The sequence below is a fragment of the Pelecanus crispus genome, chromosome 3 (assembly GCF_030463565.1).
Source record: "Pelecanus crispus isolate bPelCri1 chromosome 3, bPelCri1.pri, whole genome shotgun sequence".
Lineage (NCBI taxonomy): Eukaryota > Metazoa > Chordata > Aves > Pelecaniformes > Pelecanidae > Pelecanus > Pelecanus crispus.
In genome coordinates, this window is record NC_134645.1 from 93408208 (window position 1) to 93432906 (window position 24699).

The 24699-nt window shown below is 41.7% G+C and overlaps 1 protein-coding gene across 1 annotated transcript in view; it reads left to right on the forward strand.

The window, feature by feature from the left end:
- The window catches only part of UBE3D (ubiquitin protein ligase E3D), an 83849-nt gene extending 82391 nt beyond the window's left edge, over nt 1–1458 (forward strand). The window contains exon 10 of the mRNA XM_075707647.1: nt 1283–1458. Coding sequence (XP_075563762.1) covers nt 1283–1303 — 21 coding nt within the window. The 3' untranslated portion in view covers nt 1304–1458. The remainder of the gene's footprint in view (nt 1–1282) is intronic.
- Nucleotides 1459–24699: the final 23241 nt, after the last annotated feature.

Sequence of the window (24699 nt, forward strand, 5' to 3'; positions counted from 1 at the left end):
TGCATGCATGTGACCAAGAACAAATGAGTTGGGACATCAGAAATCCTATAGGTTTCTTATATTTGATAGATCACCTTCTCTCTAAATATCTGTTAGACGTGACAGTCCACTTACTGCACTAAAAACAAGAGGTACATCATTTGCCATCTTCCAGTCATATACAAGTGTTTGTCTTCTCCCCTTGGGTAGGATTTTGGTACCTGGTCATTTTAAAATGTAAGGCATTTTCTCTTTATGACTTTGGACTTTCCATCTGGACTTTTCATCCTGACTTTGGAATCAGGATTTCACTTAGAAGAGCAGCACTGTTCAAAAAAGCTAATATTCGGGCCAAACAGGGAATGTATCGAATATTTAATCTAAGCTATTTTCAAAATACTATCAAATAGCTTTTTAACTTAGACAAGATGAACACTGTCCTGGTTTCAGCTGGGATAGAGTTAATTTTCTTCCTAGTAGCAGGCATAGTGCTGTGTTTTGGATTTAGGATGAGAATAATGTTGATAACACACTGATGTTTTAGTTGTTGCTAAGGTCTGCTTATGCTAGTCAAGGACTTTTCAGCTTCCCATGCTCTGCCAGGTGCACAAGAAACTGGGAGGGGGCACAGCCAGAATAGTTGATGCAAACTGACCAAAGGGCTATTCCATACCATATGACGTCATGCTCAGTATAGAAACTGGGGGGGTGGGTTGGTGGGGAGCAGCAATCACTGCTCGGGAACTGTCTGGGTATCGGTCGGCGGGTGGTGAGCAATTGCATTGTGCATCACTTGCTTTGTATATTATTATTATTATATTGTTGCTATTATCATTACTATTTTACTTTATTTCAATTATTAAACTGTTCTTATCTCAACCCAGGAGTTTTTCTCACTCTTACTCCTCCGATTCTCTCCCCCATCCCATCGGAGCAGGGGGAGTGAGCGAGCAGCTGCGTGGTGCTTAGCTGCTGGCTGGGGCTAAACCACGACAACACCTTGTGCTTTGTTATTCTGGGGAAAAAAGGGGTTTTGATATGTAGTTCAGCAACAAGTGCAGTGCAGTGCTTGAGCAAAAAGAGTAAGCTTGGGAATTTCTAGGAGACATAGATTAGGTAGAAAAGTGATGGGAAAGTAACACTGCTCTCAAATATAGCCTCTTCTCTCTCATTACATTAGTGTGTTACTTTTTTAAGTGAAAAGATGATTATAATATGTAATTTCAGTTAATACAATGAAACATCTTTGTTTTACCTGCAGTGTTGAGACTAATCACAGTGTTGTTTTTGCTTCATTTTACAGGTTGCCTTTTTGAAGATGTGAAGAACACAGATACCTGTGTTGAAAACTATTCTGAAATTCATTTTCAGCAGAAATATACAGATAACTTCCAATGCTGTGACTTCTAGAAAAAAGTCCACTGGTGATACAAAACAAAATGGCGGTGTGGTGTGTTATTCTTCACATCTGGGTGTGTTTCAAAACCGAGGTCCAACTTTAAATAAAATATAAAATCTGATTCTTGTCACACTTATATGTTTATCATGTATATTGTTTCCACATTAAGGTTTACCTTCCTTCTTGAGAGAGAAGGAAGACAGTTTCTGTATTCCTACACCTCATGTAGAATTTTAAAAATTGATAATGTTTTGGAGAATCAAGGTTTTATGGTTACTTGGAATGATTATTCCTTCAACTTCAAAAAAGAGTACATGTGTGAAGGCTGGCCTTGCAGAAGCTGCCAGAGGTGAAAGCTACTTGTAGCAAGTCAATACAGCTACTCTAAATTGTGATTTTCTGTTCTGGATGCTCAGCTGCCTTCCACAGGAGCAATAGTGCATTTCTGTGGAACACAGAAGCTGTTACCATTTTTGGGTTTGCAGTGGATTGCTCACTTAGTTGACAGCAATTTTTGCCTTCCCTTGTCCAGGGGAACAGGATGGTATAAGTGCATAGGCTAAGGAGCAGAAAAGATGCCTCCTGGCATTTTTGCCTCAGTTCCTGCTCATTGGGATGGACTGCTCTTGAGCTGGAATGAGGTGGTCCTTTAAGATCATCCCTCTCTCTTGGACCCCTCGTCCTTCCAGGGTCTTATCCCAAATCTGCCTCGCTTATCTGCATTTTTCCTTAAACAACTGCTCTTGGCAAATCAGTCAGGTACTGGAATGGTTCATGTGACCTAGTGTGACAATTCTTGTGTTCTCAAAATGTATACAAAAAGGTATCCCAACAGGAAAAAAAAAAAAAAGAGAGAGCGCCTGTTTATGTAGGCTGGCTTTTTCAAAGTCCATCTTTAAACTCTTAAAATAAAAAAATGGTACCTTGTTGGAACACAGCTATATTTTGCAGGAATGGATTCTGGAGGGAGTATTCTTGTTAGAGGAGATCTTTGAAAATTCCTGAATTTCAAGGAAAGTTAACATGCCCTTTACTCATTAAATGATCATAATGTAGGAAGTGACCCTGCAAGGAAGGTTGGAGACCTTCCCTGGGTTTTACATATCGAAAGACATGTAGCTAAGGCCTCCCAGCACCCAGTCTGTGTATCATCTTATTTTTCTGTTATTATTTTAGTTTTCAGTATTGAAGGAAGAACAAAAATATTCTGAGTTTTGTATTCAGGGACTACATAATCTATCTCCAAGATATTTTATCTATGCACCAATGTTTAGTCATTTTATGAATAAAATATATTTTCTAAATCAGTTTACTGTTTGTTCTGCTTAATTTCTGTGACGGTTTCAGCTTCCCAGAATATGAGTGAGCAATTTGCAGATGGAAAACATTTGTATCACCCAGAAATACTCCAACTTTAAAACCTTTTCCAACCTATTTAAATGGCCCCTGTTATGGTTTTGCATGTATGGAGCAATCTTAGGTCAGAGAATATTTATGGTTTTGAGGTTCGATCTCTGTCACATCCTGCCTCATTTAGTATTGTGGCCATAAGGAGTTAATCTGCCTCTGGTAACATACATGGTTCCAGAGTGATGAGTGCAGACATTTCACCAGGAGTAATTTTTGGGGGAAAAACCCCTTCCAGAGATGAAAGACAAATCAAGCCCATCCTGCCAGGTCTACCACTAACGCATAGGAGCTAATGGCTCCAGTCATGGCACTACAATGTCAGTGCTGCAGCTGGCTCAGGAAGCAAATCCTGAGAGAGTGCTAAGCCCATCAACATTAAACTTTTTAGGAGCTTGCCCTCTGCCTATGTATGCTTAAAGCTTTTCCTTGTTCTTTTTTACCCTATACATTGGTGAACTGGGTCTGGCTGGGGTGGAGTTAACATTCTTCATAGCAGCTGGTGTGGTGCTGTGGTTTGGATTTGTGGCTCCAACAGTGCTGGTAGCACACCAATGTTTTGACTACAGCTGAATCTTCTCTTTCATTTCCCACTCTCCCACCTCCCCCCAGTGAATAGGCTGAGGGCGGGCAAGAAGTTAGGAGCGGGGGATGCAGCGGGGACAGCTGACCTGAATTGGCCAAAGGGGTATTCTGTACCACACAGCATCATGCACAGCAGTAAAAACTGGGTGTAGAGGAAGAAAGGGGGAGATGGGTGTCTTCCAAGGTGGTGGCTGCTCAGAGAATAGGTGGGTATCAGTCCCCTTGTGGGAGGCGACGAGTTATTGCCTTTGCATCAACTTGGTTTCATTTTTTTTTTCTCTTCACTTATTAAACCGTCTTTCTCTCAACCAACAGATGTCCTTGCTTTTGCTCTTCCTGTTCTCTGCCCCATCATGCTGGTGGAGGAGTTGGGGGAGGGGGTGAGTGAGCAGCTGGGTGGGTGCTTAGCTGCTGGCCAGGGTTGACCCACCACAGTTGGAAGCAGAAGTTGTGAAGTCCCCAAAAGAAAAAGAATAAATCTTTCTGTTCCAGCTGCCCTCCCATTTGGGGACATTTTCCTTCTTGAGGTTCCCAATGGCCACAATTGCTTGTCTCTGTCCATACGAGGGGCAGGGCAATTTGTCACGCTTAGTGTCATGTTTCCCTTTCCTTGCTTCTAGCTCCGAGACCTCCATTGACATTTAACCATTGACATTATCTGGAAAATATCAGACCACACATGGTAATATATAAATGCCTCAGACCAGTTTCCATTTGAAAACAGGTTTCTTTGGCCATGTTGAGGAAAAAAAAATTTTTGATACTTTCCCAGGTGCCAGGCAATACATTATTCAGAACTCCTCTTTCTGAAGACAGTTTTCTTGGCTTTTTTTTTTTCCTCCCTCCTATTTCTTATGTGATCTTTCCTGCTGCGCCAGTAGTGGATTTAAGGTGTCACGGCTTCATGTGACACTTTCTTGCATTCTAGCTGCTTTATAAAAGCAAAACTTGGCCATTTTTTCAAGGTTATCTTAGCAGTGGACCATGGGCTCTCATATGGCCTCAAGCTGCATCAGGGGAGGTTTAGATTGGATATTAGGAAAAATTTCTTCACAGAAGGGGTAGTCAAGCATTGGAACAGGCTGCCCAGAGAGGTGGTGGAGTCCCCATCCCTGGAAGTGTTCAAAAAACGGGTAGACGTGGCACTCTGGGACATGGTTTAGTGGACATGGTGGTGTTGGGTTGATGGTTGGACTGCTGATCTTAGAGATCCTTTCCAACCTTAATGATTCCTAGTTTTTACTTTCATTAAAAAATAATCCATCCACCAAGCCAGGAAACATGCAATTACTACTCTACCATTAACTGGTTTAGTGGTGGACTTGGTAATGTTAGGTTAATGGATGGACTGGATGATCTTAAAGGTCTTTTCCAACCTGAACAATTCTATGATTCTATGATTCTATAAACCATGGACTTGGTTTCAGAAACCCTGTTGAGTTCCCCTCAAGGCTCCTTCCTTGACCTTTGCCTGTCACTGCTCTTGCCTCCATTTCTCTGGTTGTGGAATAGCATGATGCCGTTTGCTTGTTGACATCAGCATTTTGAAAAGTTGTGTAAGTACAATTAGTTACTGTGTTATTTTCTTAGCATTCAGAGTTAGCAGTACATTTTAGTCTAGTCTAAATACCATGTTTGGATACATCCATAACAGAGAGCTTGTTTAGTTTTGAAGTGTGCGGACAGTATCTCCATGCAGATGGAAAAGTGTGCATGAAGATAGGAGTTGGCCTAGAAGCTGTGTTCTTAGAAAGTGCTCGGTCCTTCTTATCGCTTGCCCTCTCTCCCCAGCATTTTCATCTGTTACAGTCTGCATTTTTCACTGCAGAAAGTGTCTTAATTTTTGCTTTCTGTAGTGCCAAGCACAGTGTTAGTCTTAACATAATAATAATAATAAATCAGCAATGACATTAAGAAGTCCCCAACTCACATTAGCTGAGATAGATGTGCATCCTTTCCTAATGTGCAGTTTCCGAATAGTGTATGGCAACAAGAAGATATTAAAAATGTCAGCTTTAATTCTGATATGCTATCGGGTTATGAAGGTGGCTATTGGTGTGGTGCAGAAAACATGTCTATCTGTCAGACCAGTACTGTTCTCTCCAATAGCAACAACAGATAACAATATTGTTTCTGTCATTAACGGGTCACAGGGCAATTATACTAGTGCTGGGCTTGTTACTTCTTTTAAACAAGTTTGACCGTTTAACTGGGATAGTTAAATTGGCATACCAAATTGACTCTCAATGGGGTTATTTTAATTCCAAAATTAGGGTGGCTTTCTAGCTTAGTTTAAACCTCTGCTAGAGTAGGTTTGGATAAACAATGATAATAACAAATGGATTAATCAGGAGCTATACTGGTATTACCCTGTGAGTTGAAGGGCATGTTCTAGCTTACTTTCGTTTTACTTTTCTGTGTAGAGAAACTTTTATATATAAGGAGCAACTTTAATTAAAATTTGCAATAGATGTTTCTGCTCTCAAACATTCTGGGTTTAAATGCAAATGCTTTTCAGTAATTTTCTTTCTGTTTTGCTGCCTTCATTTTCGTTCCTCCAGAACATCACTTTCTGGTTTCAATTTTAGACTTTGCGTCCTTTCATTTCTCTCCAAGCCAACTGTGCTCCATTATAAATGACAGGTAGCTTGTTTGAGGTACTGCATTAGCTCATCAGCCTCATTCCCTTTGGTTTTCCTCCACAGGTTTTCTTGCTACTGTTGTGTCACTGTCATAGAAGCACTGCAAAATCTGCAGATGGACAAATTATAGAAACATTGAGCAACTGTGTCTTTACTAGACTTAGGTTTATTCTTTTGAAGCAGGCTGACGTGCCTCACAGCAGACACCGTGGAGCATTAGGTAATGTTCACAGAATATCAGGAATTTTACAGGTCCACATGCTAATGGCTCAGTAGCAACATATGTGTCTTCTGATATCTGACTGTGACATTAAAAGGCATGGCATTTTTCTTACTGTGGATGACAATTGCTGTGTTCGGATACTGTGGTTCAGTGTGTTCAGATGGTGTTCTCTTAAACACACCAGTAGTGTTATTATCTCAATGCCACATTGTGTCCAGTGGCACATGCTTTGTTCCCATCCGACCGTCTTATACATGGATTGTGCAGGTCTGCGTACGGTGTCCTTAATGATAGATGCTTCTTCTACCTGCTTCTATTCAGTGTGTATCAATTTATCATAGTAAACAATAGAAAACTATTTCAAAATACAAAATGGCATTTTAACTTATGTGCTTTTAAGCACTTCCTCAAGCTTGCAAAACATTTTATTTTATTATTTACCTTTTTCTGTGATAACTGGGTTTTCTGTAGTGCAGGCAGGAAGGCGGAGCTGCAGATGGGCTCTACCATGTGTTTGTGCCACTGGCAGCTCCATCAGCTAGGGGCTTGTGAAACAGACTTTACACCTTCATTATGGACACCCGTTAATTACAACCCCAATTGGCTGGCCATCTTGTCTTTTACCTACATGTGTTTCTTCACTTTTAAAATTGTGACTGTATCATAAGGGTCGTGACTCTCCTATCAGTGACAAGGTCGTTTGCTCAGCAGGGCAGCTGGGAAAAAGTCCCTGTGTGGCCATAAACTGCGTTATACAGACAAGGGGCAGACCATCAAGTACGATAAAGCTGCTGTAGCTGTCCTGACTTTAATGGAGCCATTGCCAATTTACATCAGCCAATGATGTGCAGTGTGGACAGGAGGGAGATGAAGTGTCTTGTCTTCCCCTGTCAGTCCCACTTCAGAATATAGAATTGAATTGGCACATGTATAGAAATGGGGCTGGCTATGTCTGAGAAAGACCTGAGACCATGTCTGGACAGACATGGAGTCTGTTGTCATCATTGTGCCATCGTAATGGGAGGGCTCAGCACAGCTCACAAGTGAAAATGCTGTAGAAGGACATTGGCTGTAAAATAAGAAGAGGGGAGAAAGAAATTCAGTCAGTGCTCTATCAGCTCTGCATGATGTAGTCCTAGATTAATAGGCTTAGTGAGTATATCTGTGATGCAACGGCTCTGCTCTCAACTTCTTTGTAAACTTTGTCAAAAGTCTCTGTCTATGACTAATGGGAAGCATGACATGTAACAATCCAATCGTATAGTTAGTGTAGGCTGTTTGTTCAGATTACTAGACTTGCCCTTTACCAGGCTGTGATTTATGTGGACCTAATAAGTGAAAGGCAAGAACAGTCCTTTGTTTGAGCTTTGAGAGAAAATGGAGGTATGGGACAATTTACAGCTTGTGCTTTGTTGCTGAAAAGGGGTTTTGTAAATTTGTTGGAACAAATATTCTCAAACACGTGAAGCAAAATGAAAATGCACTAAATTAGGAGTGCCTTTTAAATTAATGGCTATTGAGAAGAAGATAGGAGTTGTCATTTTAGTTGATTCACAGTAATTATTAAGATGATATTCTGTGGCTGAGATGCACAAACACAGCTTGACTCTTGCAACCTCTTATCTCGAGAGTACAAAGAGCAGTGTCTGTTCCGATCCAGCAAACACAGCTCTGGCAGCTCTGGCAGTTCTCCACATAGGTAAGTAAACAAGGCATGAGCGAGCCCAGCAGAAGACAGGGAGTGTAATGCAACAGAGGGCTCTGTAAGATGCTTAGAGGGAAAATATATTAACAACATGCCTGAAGGGAATTTTTTCCTGTCCTTAAAAGTGCTTTTTAGATTGCCACAAGCATATGAAGAAACATCTTGGTGGGTTTGGGATTTTGGAATTGGCGTCATAATTTGCAAATGAAAACATATTTCCTAGCCTCTTGGGTTTTTTCTATGATCATGCGAACTCAAAAGAACATCTTGTCATATAGTAATGCTGATTTATTTTACAAATATTTCTAATTACCTGTGGATTTACTAGGGGTACGCGTTACAATCTGTACCTTCCTCCTCTTCTAGATTTTGACACTCGCTCAGCCAGAGTCACCACTTACACAAGAGTATATTAGCTTTCACCAAATTTAGAAAATTTTTGTTTAAAGTAGAAACTAATGGCAATTTGTTGTTATAGTTGCCAGAAGACTAGTAAGTAAAAAAGACCTCACATGGGCTATTTGTTTTGTTGTGTATCATTTCGCATTTTAAAGTGGATTTTTGTCTCTTACGCTACTAGGCAAATGTTCCATTATTAGTATTAATAATTTTTATTTTGGCCACAGAACATAATTTTAAAGCATTTTCAAAAGAGCTGGAATTCAGAACCTGGAAGCTTTTCCATTCATTAAACCCAATCTCCTGTTACAGCTGGCACTCTTCCACATGGTTGTCTCTCATATGATTCCTTTCATATCCTGATCCACCCTAAATTTAATCAGGGTTCTGTTTTTTTTGTCCTGCTGTCCTTACTGGAAACCTGACCCAGAGCCTCACTATTCTGATAGGAATCTTCTGACTTCTGGGGTAAGTGTATCCCTGGCTAATTTACACCCATTTGTTGTTGTGCCAACAGCATTCTTTAATGCAGGTAGGTAGTTTTCTTCCTGGTTTCTTAAACCTCATTCCGCATTTAAGGAACAATCCTTTCTCCTCAGTGTTCATTTTATTAACAGTTTCTTTCCCAAAGATAGACTTTGCATTCTACCAGATTCTGTGTCTGTCTCACTTTGAATTAATCTCCCTTGTGCAGGAGTGAGCAAATTGTGCGCAAGGTGTGCATCTTAGCAAAGTGACATTAATGCTGTGTTATTTCTTTTGGGAACACCACACTTCATGCATTAGCGAGTGCTTCTCTTTTTTTCACGTCTGCAGCACACTGGTGTTTCATAGCAAACACCCCAGATCTCTTTCCCTTCCATTTCCAGCTGTGGAGACCCAAAGAATGCCATTATTGTCTGGCAGAAAAATCCAATTATTTCGTAAGTGCGTGACCTTGTGCTTTGCACGTTTGATCCTTTCCTTAGGTTTCCTGATCCTCATCTTTATTTATGATGCTTCTGACTGTCACATCAGCAAATGTTCTTAAAACATTTCTAGTGGACCACGTCACTGTGCTGTGGTCACTAGTGAAAATGTTTAATAAGATTGGCTCATAGGGAGAACTACTATTCTCTCTGGCCAGTGACTTCTCTTTCTGGTTTCTGCTGAGAGGTTGAACCTTGGGGGTTCAACTCAGACCTCAGCAGGAGTCAGGACCTCAATGCTGTCACCCTGAGCCCTGTGCCAGGCCTGATCTACCAAGCAGAATCAGCCCTTCAGCTGTGGTTGATGCTCACTGGACCATACATGTTCCTGACCACACATGTAAAATAAATGCTCTAGTGAATGGAGTCCCCCCGCCTGCGGTAGACAGGTGTTGGTGTATTATATATTTCAGCTATTAGATAAAAATTGCATATTATCTTTTTCTTATTTAGTGCTCTGCTGCTGGTCCCTTTGTTTTTGGTTTTTTGGGGTTTTTTGGGGTTTTTTTTTTTGTTTGGTTGGGGTTTTTTTTTGTCCATACTGCATTCTGGAGTAGTTTGTTGGTTTTAATGTTTGGTAAAAAGAGAATGTCATTCCAGTGACCAAATGTTCCTGTAAAAACCGAGTGTTATATTCCATTCCTTCTGCTGTGAATACCAAACACAGCCTGATGATAAATTGAGACCAAAGCATAGTAGTGGGAGCAAGACACTGGTCAAAGTCTGGTCATTGTTAATGGAAAGTGTTGCTACTTTGAGCTTGGATGCTTGGTGTTTTAGCCTTGATAGCTTTGTGGCGATAGACAGGACCTAGGAGATTCATACTTTTCCTGACTGAGTGTATAAACTTTCAAAGAGTCATTTGACAGACCTCTGACAGATCTGTGCTTTAGTTTTTCCATATGTAATGTTATTTATATCCCAGGCTAATAATAATGCACTATATCCAATATGAGATTTTTTTAACTATGAACTCTTTGGATCCAGCATTCTGCCTGGTGTGAGCTTGTCATCGCTGTAGTGTCAGAGCAGCTTTGTGCATTCCGTGACAAAGGTAGCACCTCTCAAGTGTAACTTACCCTTCCTCTCTGCAGAGGGGAGGTGCAATATGCCTGTTGTTTTGATCCAGTGGGAGTGAGTGGGGAGCAGTGGCTTGCTTATTTTGAATGTATGCCCTGCTTGGTGTATCTGTTAGAAGACGCAAGTGACAGAAGTGTGCCTTGGAGCGGAAGGTCTTGTTTGGGTTTGCCATGGTCCAGAGTTTCTGTGTGAGGTCCCTCCACGGCTGGAGAGGCCACTGTGAAAAGTTTTTCTCTTGTGAAAAGTGTGATAGCTATCCTGAACACAGATTTTCAGGTATCTTGAAGAGAGAACTTTGGGATCGTGGCCTTGATTCAAAGCTCCATGAGACAGCAGCACAGACAGCAGGTCCTATGTCACTGGCATATTTTATCAAAACTTAGTTGGAAGGAACTCTTTTGTCATCAAGCTATGTCTAAAAATGTTATCCACTGAGAATACATTGCACGATTTTCACCCTGTCAGTAGTAGTGTTTCTAAAATGCAGGCTACATTGATCAGCCAAAGGCTGGTTGGTCTGTCACCATGATGTTCTGCATTCCTCTGCCTACCACCACCAACTAGAAGTGGTTTGTCTTGCTTAAGTCTGTTTCAAGTAACAATTCATGTCAAGCTAGCATTCAAACATAAGGCTGCTAATGGCTGGCTTTATGAGGGGAAGGATGGATGAATGAGTAGAGTTTCTGCAGGAATCTTTGATTAGCAATGTGTTTTGCATATTAAAACATATCATGTTCTTTATTACCCTAATGCACACATAACACATGCACAGGAACGCCATATGTACAGCTGCAGAAGATAACCCAGGCTATTATTAGTTATTAATTTAATATGATACTCTAATCAAAGATGATACAGTAATGCACAAAAGGACACAAACAAATTTACATTTGGTATTTTCTGCCTTGAAGTCTTTTTGTCATATAATCTAAGCACAGGTTTAAGTTTTTGATGATGTGTATGAAAAGGCTTTTGATTATTTGGAGGAAAGCATTAAGGAATTCTGAGCTTGTCGTGTTTAGACACAGCCTCCTACTCAGCTTCGGGGACTGGGCTCGCTACTTCAAATAATAATATCTTGTGCATCTGATTTCATGAAGAATTCAAGATTAAAGGTCACATACGAGCAATCTTAATACCAAGATAGTTTGTTGATAATAAAGCACAGTTTTGACTTCTTATCCTTCTAATGAAATGCTGTTGCACACATTGCAAAACTCTGGTAATTTCATTTTACTGTAATTCATAAAAAGAATAATAGGCAAGCAACAATGCACTGGGGTGTTTTATTAGGAAACTGAGGGCCATCTTTACTAGTTCTTCCAGATAGCTTTTCTCCTTCCTTCTGTGTTGTTGTTTTCCAGAATTGCGTTGCTTTGGTACTATCTCACTTCTGCAAAAGGCAATTTTGTTAAATGTATTCCCGAATGCACTGATGAAGTTATAACTGTTTGGCAAAGACTTGGAGACAAAGATGCTCCTGTGAAAAATGAGCCTTGTCAACAGAAAACTGATTTGTGATCACAAAATGTGGACAACATGGTCAATGTTGTATTATCTGTTTGTCTCCCACTTTCAGGTGTACCTACTATCCCGAGGGAGTTGTTACATGTCAGCAGCATCTATGGGCTCTGTCATCCCTTCTTCACTGTCAAATTATATCAGAGCAGAGACTTTTTTCATCTCTCAGTGCTATGGGTTTTGTCCAGTGTAACTGGATATCCTGGGGCTTTGTGGCTGGCACTGTGAGATTTGGGCACCTAGTTCTATTTGTGCATCTGTACCTGTTTCTAGCTATGTCTCTCATCTGCGCTTGTAAAATGGTAGAAAAGCACAGTCTAGTCTTGAAAGAGTTGTCATGAAGAGAAATATGTTAAAGACTGTGAGTTTTGGGGCAAGCAGTCAAGGATTTAATAGATAAAATATGAATTTGCTATAGACTGTTTGTAAAAGAAGGTGTATCTTGTTCCATACTAATAGTTGTGTGGCATTTTGGCACGTATGTGAAAAGCTCTTGCTCACAGTGCCTGCTAGGAGATCGTATTATTTCCTTCTCTTAACTCGTAATGCATTTACCCTGCCTGTGATTTATGTAGCCAGGAACAAGAACTGAAGCACTTACACAGGGGAGAGGATGGGTTCCTTGTATGCCAGAACGGTTAAAAGCTAAATCTTCAGATCTTTAACCCATAGGATAGTGTTTCTAAAGAGGACGCCTTAAACCTGTTTGTATTTATTTATTAGTTTCACTACTGTGTTATTTCTACACTGTTTAACAGCAGCTGATATCTTCCCATATTTTTCAAGATCCCAGGGTGTTTACTGTAGTTGCACTTGTTCTTTCATTGAGGTCAGCAGAGTAACTGGGCTTCTACAGCAAACGGAGACTGCAAATCTGTTTTAGCCAATGAGCCATTAGTTTATGCTAGTCTAGGAAATTCTGTTTTCTGTTAAAGTGCAGCAGCTTATTTATACTCTCACAGAGTTGGCATTAATAGTATCCAGTCTTCTTAAAATGTGCACTGCTTGTTTTGTTCTAATCCATCTGTTTGAAAAACAAAAAGTTAAATGGGTTACGCAGTATGTGTGTTCATTTGATGACAGATTTGGAATTTCCTGCCTCCGATAAAGGAGCAAGGAGCAAGGATTAAACTTAAAGATGTAACTCCACCTCTGCCATCCAGATCTAATTCTTGCCTTGCAAAAGGGGGAACAATCCTGTCTTTGCAAGGGCTTCTAGGAGACCCCTTTTCCGAAGTAGAAAAGCTGCACTCCAGACGCTCAGATAAATTGTCAGGGGTGTCTATTCTTTTAGAGGCAGCTGCTAAGACCTAGGAGGGTTGCTGGCTATCCTTGCTGCCACTGACTGAAGAGGTGACTTCTCAAGTATGTGCTATTTTTGTATAATCTGAGTTTCATTGTATTATCTGGGCTGAACATCCTACAGGTCAGTAGGAAGGGTATGTAATATAGGAAGGTTTAACAGCGGTGCAAGCAAAGAAATGCCCTGTCCCTCATATAGATAGCATCAGACAAAATTTCACATATTTGCTGATGTTCCCTTGCTACTTGAGTACCCCACAAGAGAAACAATACCTGAAAGGTAGGGCAAGGTCCTAAAGCAAATGTTACATTAAACAGGCTAGAAAGCAGAAGGGTGAACTCTTCCAGTGAGCCCTGATGACTGCCTGCATTCTCACGAAAAACCTCCTAGCCAGGCTTTTTCCTTTCATGCTATTAATGCACCATGCAAATACTCCTATGTCTGTACAACCTGTATCTCTTATGTCGGTAGGAACGTAGCCCTCTGGCCTCTGAAAGTAACATCAGATTCCCTGGGCGATTATTTTGGCCAGTTTGTGCTAGAAACGGTCCTTTAGTACTGTGCTAACTTTAAAAAAATATGTTTTAAATTACCCCGAAGGAAACTTTAAAAGGTAACAAGCAGGGGTGAAGGGGACAAAGAGAGAAGAAATAGAAGAACTATATTAAGACTTCAGCTCTCCGTGTTCTGCACGTAACAGAGCCAAAACAACATAACCTCCCCTTCTCTCTGTAGCAGAAAACATCCTTGAGACTGGCTCTCCTGTGCAGCCGCTGTAAAGGAAGTTTAAATATAGCAGAAGCAGATTTGTGAGCAGGCTCTAATTTCCAACATCCTTGTTCAACGCTGAGGCGTCCGAAATGTGTGCAAGCAGAAGTCTCTGCAGCCAAGTCTGAACCCGTGTTGATTGTCACTTGTGTAGGTGTTAGTGCTGAACACTTTCCCACCCCCTGAAATGCAGGAGGGCTTTTGCTTTGGGAAGTTTCGTGTTGTTGCAGTCTACCTGAGATTCCCCTGGTCGAGGGTTCGTGCGATCAGGGGCGAAGCTGTGCTTCCAGGCCAGCTCGTAGAGGGTGTGGAAGGTGTACGCTCCTGGTGGGTGCCTTTCTAATTCTTCCTAGTGGGAAGGTGGATGAGGAAATGAATAAACGTGGGTCCTATTGTGCCTTTTATTAAACAGGAGTTTCAATTAAAGAAATACATGCTTTAGGAAAGCATAACAGCTCCATGCACTGCTTAAAAGCTGAAACAAATATAAACACTTGCAAAACACTTTTCACAAGCTTTGTAAGTCAGAAAATGAAAAGGAAAATGGCATTAAAAACTTTTAAGAAAAAGAAATTGCACGCTAAGGTAAGGAAATTTCAATTAGACAGAAAAATACCCAGTGTCAGAGGGGCAGCACTGAATGCTGTAGGATATCTGAGCCCCCAGCTGACAAAGAGTTTCTAATTTAGGGCCAAATTAAGCTCTCGCTTATGCTGGCATGAATCCCCAGGAACTCTTTTCACTTTGTCAGGGTTCTTGAGTCTTACCCCTATGTAGCTGAGACCATAAATGAGTCCTTAAGAAGCTTTTTGCTACTGAGAATTCTTTCGGAGCCTTATCATTATTTAAGTTCTTTCCTGAATAATGAACAGGCAGAGGCAGTAGGGAGAAAAGACTGGCAGGTGTGAACCTGCTGTTATAAAACAATTAAATGTCCTGAAACTTGAGGATTCTGACTTTTTTACAGATACCACTATTGAAGTAAGTCCTTATTGTTTACCTTTGACATTTAAATCCACTAAATATTGGGAATCCAGAAACTCCAGATTATTAAGAGAATGAATGGACCTGATAACAATGTATAGCACTGTGTTATTCATACAGAGGCTTTTCAAAATTGTCTTTCAATAACTTCTTTCCAAATCTAAGTAAAACAGATGTCTACAGCTGGACATTTGTGTAGCGTAGCAGTTATGTTACATATGACTGACCTTCAAACACTAGCTTTTATGGGCATGTCTCTTGTGGTTAGCATGATAAATGATGTTACGCTGGCTAATTAAATCAATATATCTCATTAATGTCTTGCAGTTTCTGAATTTCTTGTCACTCTTTAGTCCCATAGATCACCTTCCGTATCTGCTTTTCTCAGATCAACATGCAATTTTTTCACTCTCCTTTCTCCGCAGAGATACAGCAATTCCAGTACTCTCCATCTGGAAGTATGTTTGAGAAGTATGTTTAGTACATCTAATAAAAGAATAGTTGAAAGGTAACCAGTAGCACCTCCTACTTCCCCATTAAATTTATTTTCACCATTTCACAAATGGAGGTCCTTCTGCATCTTTTGGACTTAAGTTATAAACTAAACAATGGAAATAACTTTTTTTTTTGTTTGAACGTGTTGAGAATTCTGTTAATGCAGGGAGAGAGCGGGTGCTGAGGGATGTTATATGAAAGAATGTAAAGAATCCTGCAAGGATTTTCCCTCTCTTGCAGCACTGTCAAGGATTTGAGTTAGGAATATGGCAAACAACATTATCCCTATGCCTATTGTATGTCTCTCTCTATGCTTCCACATAATAGAAAGCCCTTTTTTGTTCCCTTCTTGACTTTGCCATACATTAAATACCTAATAAAAGAGGTTTAAAACCGTTCCACAAAAAAAAAAAAAAAGTTTTTTTTCCCACAAAGATAATAGTCTAAATATCTCTTGGAATATATTAATTCTCTTGGATATTTTTAATTTTTTTTTCCAGTAAATAATGTTTTTAATACCACCTCAGAATAGAAACAAAAAAGTTTGTGTTTTGGGATTTTGTGTGCTTTTTAATTTTTTTTTTCTTTCTCTTCTTTTAAATCTTTCTTATTTACAGGTCTTTTCACAAGCAAAGAAAGGGGAGATGAGGGAAGAAATTTCTCCAAAGTTAAGCATTTCTCTGGAAAAACTTGGAAGAAGCAGATTTCTACAACAGCTAACCAAGCCTAGCAACAGCCCATGTCTGGATAGCTTGTTATGATTCAAGTGTATGTTTTAATAGCGGAAAACCAAAGTTGGTTTGAATGCACTGAATACCAGTAATTCCCTAACAGAGAGCTTCCCGGCTGTAGGCAAACACCACCTCTGATTTAGACACTGTGGTGTAAATGCATTTGACCATCCCATACTAATGCCTTTACACACAGACCTGCCCCCATCCCTGCAGCATGCCAGTATGTAGGAACACAGCCTGGCTCCTCCCTGGGATTCCTGTCTTGCTTTTCTTGATTTGTAACGAGAGAAGAGAAAGATCCTGGAGTAGAAACTGAGACAACAACCCTCTCTGCACCCCTACAGCCACTAACTCTGATCCCCTGAGCTGTGGTGCAAGTGGGAAGGGAAAGGTGAGGAATAAGCAACCTGACCTGTAGACATGTTAGGATGGCGTGCTGCCAGGGGAAAACATTGGGATGATTACACCCACAGCACCTTGCTCAAAGGCTTGTCCGGGAAGCCTTTTGCAGATAACTGAAATCTACTTTCTGCTGAGCCTAGAGCTCTTATGCAGGACTTTTCCTGCCTTCTTTGCACTATATATAGTAGGTATGTTAGTAAAGGCCCTGGATATAAAAGAAGGCCTCAGGTTGTGTTGCTTCATCTACCGCTAACCTGTCACATTGTGGCTTGTCCTGCAAGAATCTGGGTTGCAGTCAGAAATTCAGCTCATTATCCAGAGGTGATACAACGCAGTGTTCGCCTGTCCTGTTTCTGCAGCTAATAGAGCTGTCAACCCCGCTGTCATTTGCTTGTCATCCTGTCCAGAAATGTATAGAAAGCCTTAAAGGAAACAGGTCATCCCAAGAGCAGACTCTTGAAATAAAAATGACCCTTATTCAAATGTACATGTAAAATGGACTTTTCCCTTCGATTGTTATTTGTGCTGGATTTGCCTTTCATTCCATAGAGAGTTAATGTGGGTTGAAAATGTGACTTTTTCAGGAAAATACCTGTTATAGGTGCCAAAGACTGTTCTGTTGTCAATGGTTTGTGATATTTTCAAGGCATATTTGAAAGAAAGATTTTTCCCCTCTGTCTCTTTCAGTTGCCTTAAGCCCAGCGTTACTGTCTCATTCAAGGGATGATAATGATTGTGTTCACTTGTTGCACTAAATGTTTGTGCCAAGGGTGTTTAGCTGATTTTAAATACAAACTTTAGTGCCTGGAGACACATTGACAGCAATTGAGTTGCCATAGCAGGGAAGGAGAGGTTCAGCAGGTAAAGCGGCACTGAGTCAAGAAGGTGCTTGTTGGCTAGTAAAGTACAGGGGATGACAGCTGGTCTGACAAAATGACATTTGCAGCTCCAGAGAAGTGAGACTTTCTTAATTTAACTGGAGAAGTGTCGAGATCATCTGCTGAGTAAGTTAGAAGAAAGTTTCAGATGGAAAGAAAGAAAGAAATTTTCAACAGGAAAAATTAAATCTGCTCAGAGCCCCTGGAAAGGAGATTAGTTATAGATGTTGATGTGGAGGAAAGGCTTTTCTCTAACAAGTGCAGCCTGCAACACATGACGCACAGGGAGATAGATCCCCGACATGTCAGGAAAGCACCTGCAGCAAAGGAGCGGGATACTGAATAAAAAGGACCTTTTATACTTTCTCTTGTAAGCAGGCTGTGTATAGCCTTCTTTCTTATGCCTTAAACCCCCTTTGTTACTGTGGTGTCTATTTTGGATGCTGTAAATAAATACTCCCACTTGGATTTTGCTTTAACCCAGCTGGAGTTAAAGTACTTGGTTAAAAACAAGACATTTCTTGCCGAAGGCTGCTGCAGCCCTAATAGGCAACCGGGGAGGTGGTCTCCTAGGGGTGAGGAGGGGAAGTCACCTCTTCCCGCAGTGAGGGATCGCTGCTGAGGCTCTTTAGCAGGATGCTGGTGAGCATACCTGAATCTCCATGATCCTGAGGGAATTTGCCACCAGTGCACTTGAGTCATGCTGTGTTTTTATTCCTCTCTGAAAGAGTGAACCTCCGTGTTAAGGGTGAGATTATCTTTCTCCATTTCTTCCTTTGTTCATGAGCAGCTCCTGCTTTGCTGGGGATGCAAGTAGTTTACCAGAAATCACGTCAGAACATTTGTTAGCATCATACTCCCACTTTTAAGTCGTAAAGCAGCAAAGGGAATTATTGCTGCCATCTCTTAAGCAAGGTGACAAAGGCATAGATGTAATAACACACAACCCTAAGTATTTACCCAGTTCTTTTCACATTCCTCTTTTTGTTTTCCCAAGCAAAAAGCAACACTCCCTAGCAACCATTTTAGGGCTGAGGGCACGCTGAAAGCGAGCTTGACAAATGAAGTCAGATGCTGCAGCATGTGGGACTGGTGGAGCAGCCCGGTGGAATTATCAAGCCCACGCTGTGCACAGCCACACCGGGCTGCGTCCCCGGGGGCTGCAGGGATGGGAAAAATGCAAGCAGCCACCTAAACTAGTGAGCAGGAGGTGCTGAGCAGGAGACAGGCTTAACAACTGCGAACCCTTTCCCAGAGTTAAGTACTATACCCTTTCTTTTTTGGGGGGAAATAGAAAAAAAAAAAAAAAAGGGGTGGATATCAGGCTTCCTTTTTAACAGGAGAAGAGAAGCAAAAGTCCCAGTTTTAAATGCTGACTAAGCGGGCAGAGCACTTACCTGGGCTGTAGAAGGCTCAGATTCAGATCCCACCTTTGCCTGAGGAGATCTGACCATCGGTGTGTGATGAACAGACTGATCACCAGGATGTGGGGTATTTAAGACAGTGCTCTGTCCAGATATGGGGCTGGCTCAGTGGTATCATCTAATGGCTCAGTGTGTGGTTCTACTGTGCCAGCCATGTAGTCCTGCCCTCTTCTCCATGCCAGTTCTGATGGCTTCTTGACCACACAGCACACTGCTACGATTCACTAAGCAGAAGACATTCACCTTGGTTTTGTTGGTTTAGTTTCTCCTGGAAGGGGAGAAGAGAGGAGGACAAAGGTGCTGAAGAGCAGGACCTCCTTCCTTGAGCATCAGTGACTGACTGGACTGACCCAGCTGTACCACTTACACTCCCACCTGTTAAAGCTACTCAGCATCTCCAGGAACTGTAAAATATTCCCTGAGCTTGAGAAAGACTATTTCGCCCATAGTAGAGATGCTCATCTAAGAAAGATGAGACATGGATTTCTTCTCTTGCCATGTATTTCCCACTGTAATTTTTTTTTCCATTTGCTGTCATACTGAGCTCATTTCAGTTGTGTACCTGCCGTACACAGTAAGACTGGGATTCTGCAGTCTAGGAGAAGTGGGGAATTGGCTAGGTCTCTCAAGCAGAGAAATAGAAGATTGATTGTGTTTTGATTCACATTGTATAATCTTCAGTTAGTAAGTAAACTAGGAAGCTGAATGTTCCCTTCCAAACTCAATAACACATACAATTTTCAGGGACTTCAGCAAATGTCCTTGTTACCTGCCTCTGGCGTGGCTCCCTGTATCGCTTATGAGTACTAAACTAGATAACTGGAAGTCTTATCCTCATCTGTCACTTTGTGCTCCAATGGGTTCTGCTTGCAACAAATACTACTGAAACGAATCAGCCCCTGGAGGACATGCACAGGAAAATAATAAGGCTAGGTAGGTGTCAAGTGTCTAGCCAAGAAGATTTTACTACCAATCCCCACTAAATAAAGTGTCAAATCTGTCTGTGTGACCATCAGGCAGAAAGGTAACAAAGCAATCAGTGTAGCTGACTTTTAGTTGTAACTTCCAGTTCTTATCAAAAATGGTTGTCATTGTACTTGGGATTCTTTATAGCGAAAAATAAAGAGGCTATATAAATGCTGGAATTTTTCTCCAGAGATTTTTCAGTGCCACTGAAAACTTGCTGTTGCCCAGATCCATTAGTGCTGGTAGAGGCTGCGCATTTGAGAACCGTATTCTGTCCATCCCCCCATGCTCTGTTTAGAAACTTAATGAGTGATTCAGAACACCTACTGTCTGGGGTCTATGGTCATGGCTTATTAGATAGGCAGTGACTAGAATAATTTCAGTGTCCATGACAGGCATCCATGGCAGGATGTTTGACCTCAGCCCTAAATCTCTTTGGTAGCTTTGAAATCCTTACAGGATATCCAATTTGTCACTTTTTTGGATGGGGAAAAAAACCCCTTTTTTGTAAGTTTCATGCAAATACAAATATAATAGAACTATGAAGGGACACCCTTTTGCTGTCTGGTCACAGAGCCCAAAAATATTAATATGCACAAGGGTAATAAATGCTACCAGATTACTTTACTCTGAAGATGGTGACTGAGTCCATTGAGAGTTTAGTCTTCTTGATTCCAGTTACCCTGTTTCTTACACCTACTGGACTTATTCCTACCAAGATCTTCCAAAATGACCTGGTATCACTCGGTTGTTTCCCTTTTTTCTTGACCACAGCTGCCTATTCTCCATCAAGATACAGTCCTGTTTTGTTATTAAATCAATGCTTATTCTATTTCCTCATTGTTTGTTCTGGTTTTTGTGTTGTTTTTTTTTTGTTTTGTTTTGTTTTGTTGGGGTTTTTCTTTTTTTTGTGTGTGTGGTTCTGCAGTCAAAACAATAATACTTCATTAGCCCTGACATTAAGGGGAAATTGCCAGATCTAAAATTATCAGTTATTGAAGCAGTATAAACTCGCCTGCTTCAGGACATTTATCTTGGGTTTGAGCAAATAAATTGCTCTATAACAGCCTTAGGATTTTGGGAATTTCCTTTTGAAGCAGCTTGCTCTGGCTACTGTTGGAAACAAAACAGATGACAGTTCTCATGCAACATAGGAAATTTCGTGTTCCTTACCAAAAAGAGCTCACCCTCCAAAATAAACATTTGCCAAGGAAACTTAGGGACTCCTGTCTTTCTGCACTTGCTTCACTACGGGTTAGCATATATAAAACTATTCATGAGGTACACAGTAGGTTTCATTCATATTAGATGGTGAGACATCAGCTGGTATTGCCTGTATATTTAGGTTTAAAATATGTGTTAGAAATAGAGACAGTCTGGAGCATAATAGAGTCAAGTTCTGTTTATTTTTGGTAAGGTGACTCCAAATCATATTAGGAGCTGGGGAAACATCATCAGTTCCTGAGGCAGTCACAATAACGATACCTTTATCAGCACTCAGTCACCATTTTAAAGAACAAAGGTTAATAAACAGGAGATAGAATATTTATTCTAATATGGGTCCCTGGGGTGTTAAGTCATCTTTAATGAGAAATGAGGTAATTACCAGTTCTGTCACCTTTTGTCTCTCAAATACACTTGAAACTGTTTAATGTGAGGCCTGTGTTGTTCGATGGAAAATAAAGACTTAGAAATTATTGTAAAGCACCGCAATATCACTATATTAATGTAAAGGCAGCGAAGCCTGAATATTGAAATATATATTTAAAGGCAATTTGAACATTTTTCTTAAATCAGAATTGGATGAGACGTCAGGACAAAAAAATACATCGATTGTCCTGGTATGTTGTCGCCCTAATCCTTACAGACTACTCAGATCCTCAAATTAGAGATATCTTGGGTTTGAAATGGAAAACATAGTGCAAGAATTGGACTGTGACAAACTGAGGAAGGACAAATTTCTAAATTTGCATCACCTGCCTTACATACAGAAAGCTCGTGGACACTGATATGAGATCAGCTAGGATAAAAAAAAAAAAATCACAAAGGTAAAGTGCATGAAGAGAGAACAAGGAACGGCTGTCGCAATTAAAGAAAATACATGCGGTCAGACTTCTGGAAGGCTGTAAGCCTCATTTTCCTTTGCTTTGCTGTGTTCGCTGGATCAAAGATTCTTAAAGTGGATTTAACCGCCTGTCCCTTTTTGCAATGTCAGAGCGGTGGAAAGGAGACGCGATGTAGATGAGAACCACATTCTGCAGAATTAGGTTACGGAAAGATAATTACACAAACAGCCTTCATCCACATGCTGCACAGTGCAGGCAGGATTTAAATGGTTCAAGTTACACAGGGCAAACTAAATAGTTGCTGCCGGGTCACTGGTGGGCCAGGGACATGGCCCTCTGGAGGACAGTTTCTTTCAGCCATCTCTGCCCCAGGGGTGCCACTTGGAGAGAGCCCAAGCAGCAGTGAGGGATGGGTTTGCCGGCAACTCTCTGCTCCCCGTGGCAGAGCTGGGAGTGGGGGTCTGGGCTGGACCCAGCTTTGGCTGCGGTCATGGGCTTCCCCTGGAGGTGAGGTGCATCGGCGGGATGAAGATGACGCAAAACCTGGGGGAGCGGCTGATATGCAAGATGTTTGTACTGCCATTTGGAGGCACCTGGACAGGCTGGAGAAATGAGGAATGGACAGGCTGGAGAAATGACAGGAATCTCATGCAATTCAACACAGGGAAGTGCAAAGTCCTGCTCCTGGGGAGGAACAACCCCATGTAGCAGGACAGGCTGGGGCTGCCCAGCTGGAAAGCAGCTTGGCAGAAAAGGACCTGGGGGTCCTGGTGGACAGCAGGTTGACCATGAGCCAGCGATGTGCCCTTGCCACGAAGAAGGCTAATGGTGTCCTGGGCTGTGTTAGGAAGGGCGTTGCCAGCAGGTCGAGGGAGGCGATCCTTCCCCTTTACTCAGCACTGGTGAGGCTACACCTGCAGTGCGTGTCTAGTTCTGGGCTCCCCAGCACAAGAGAGACATGGAGCCACTGGAGAGAGTCCAGCAAAGGGCCATGAAGATGATGAAGGGACCAGAGCATCTCACCGGAGCTGGGAATGTTCAGGCTGGAGAAGAGGAGGCTCAGGAGGATCATAGTGTGTATAAATACCTGCAGGGAGGGTGCAAAGAGGACGGAGACAGGCTCTTTTCAGTGGTACCCCATGACAGGACAAGAGGCAACAGTCACAAATTGAAACACAGAAAGTTCTGTCTGAACTTCAGGAAATACTTCGTTGCTGTGAGGGTGACTGAGCACTGACACAGGCTGCCCAGGGAGGTTATGGAGATATTCAGAAGCTGTCTGGACACAGCCCTGGGCAACTGGCTCTAGGATGAGTTGACCTTCAGAGGTCCCTTCCAACCTCAACCACTCTGTGATTCTGTGAGGACAGCCCGTTACTGTTAGAGTAACAGCATTGTTGACATTTGCCTCCCAGGCAAAGCCAGGAAAACTCTTTGCCTTAAAGACATTATGCTCAACAGGACAAACGCTTTGTGACTGTGTTTGATCAGACTGTAAAATGCCAAAGGCAGAGAGGCCCAAAGCAGGGTGCAAAGGCAAGGGTGCTGGTGGGATGGCCAAAGGGTGCAGAAGGCTGAAGAGGAGGGGAGAAACAGGAGAAATAACATCCAGATGAGGAAGGGCTCAGTTCAAGTGGCCATTTGGCTGAAGATTTGGGGAAAAGGCAACTAGCAGGGTCCTGTCTTTGGAAGACGAGTAAGAATGACTGTGACAAGAAGCTGTGAAAATGTCTTCGGTGGCAGCAGCAGGAGAAAGGTCTGGTGGCCCTGGTGTAGCTTGTCACTGTTCAGCACTGCCCCTTTTGCAAAGGCATCGTGGTGATCGGTGGCTTTCCAGGCCCTCATGTCTACTCTTGGCCCCAGGGAAGGAGATTTGCAAAGGGAGCAATGGGGACAGAGAGCACTCTTTGAAAATTCAGATGTATATTCACAAAAAAGTTGCGTGTGTTTCCACCCTCCCCTGCTTTTCTCCATGTAAACATTTATTTCGCTTTAAAAAATCACTGGCAAATGGCTGATGGTGGTGTTCTCAGGTTATATTTGCTAAACCAGCTCCAGGCTTGGTTCATTACAGAGTAATGATGGCTTTGCATCTTCTTGTTTGCTATTCAATAATTGTCCTCTTGAGTGAGAGTGCCTATTGACTTGGAGAAAATATAATTGTGTCTCCCTTCAACTTTCAATTTTTTAAAAGCATTTCGCTGTTGAGCTGGCTTTCTCCAATAATGATTGTATTTATTGTAGATTTCCTTGGCAACATAACAGTATGGAAATAAGCATTTGTACTAATCCTTTCCGCTTCAGTTCTAATATACAATAGTAATTTTTACATCAACAGCCACCATCTAGCATTCACTTCAGTGTAAAGGTGGAAGAGCTCCTCAGCATCGCTAGTGCAAATGATGTGTCTCTCAGCTTCTCTGTGTCACAACTTCTCAGTAGCTCCCTGTTTCCATTTACTAAATAAGGATAAGTAGCATCTCCCTTCCTCTGCAGGTGCTGAGGCATCTGCAAGAGGTTGGCACCTACTTTCAGTCTCATCCATGAAGACAGTTTTCAGAAGTGCTAGCACTGGTAAATCCACCCAAAGACACGGAAAACTTGCAGACTCTAATAAGTCAACCTACTTTTCTTTCTTATTTGAAGGTTTGGAAAGTTCCCAAACCATGGAAAGTTTGGGAATGTGTTGCTCCTTCCCTCCTCGTGGTGCCCTATATAGCGCGTAATTGGGGAATTCACTTCCAGGTGCCAGGGAAACGCTACAGCAAACT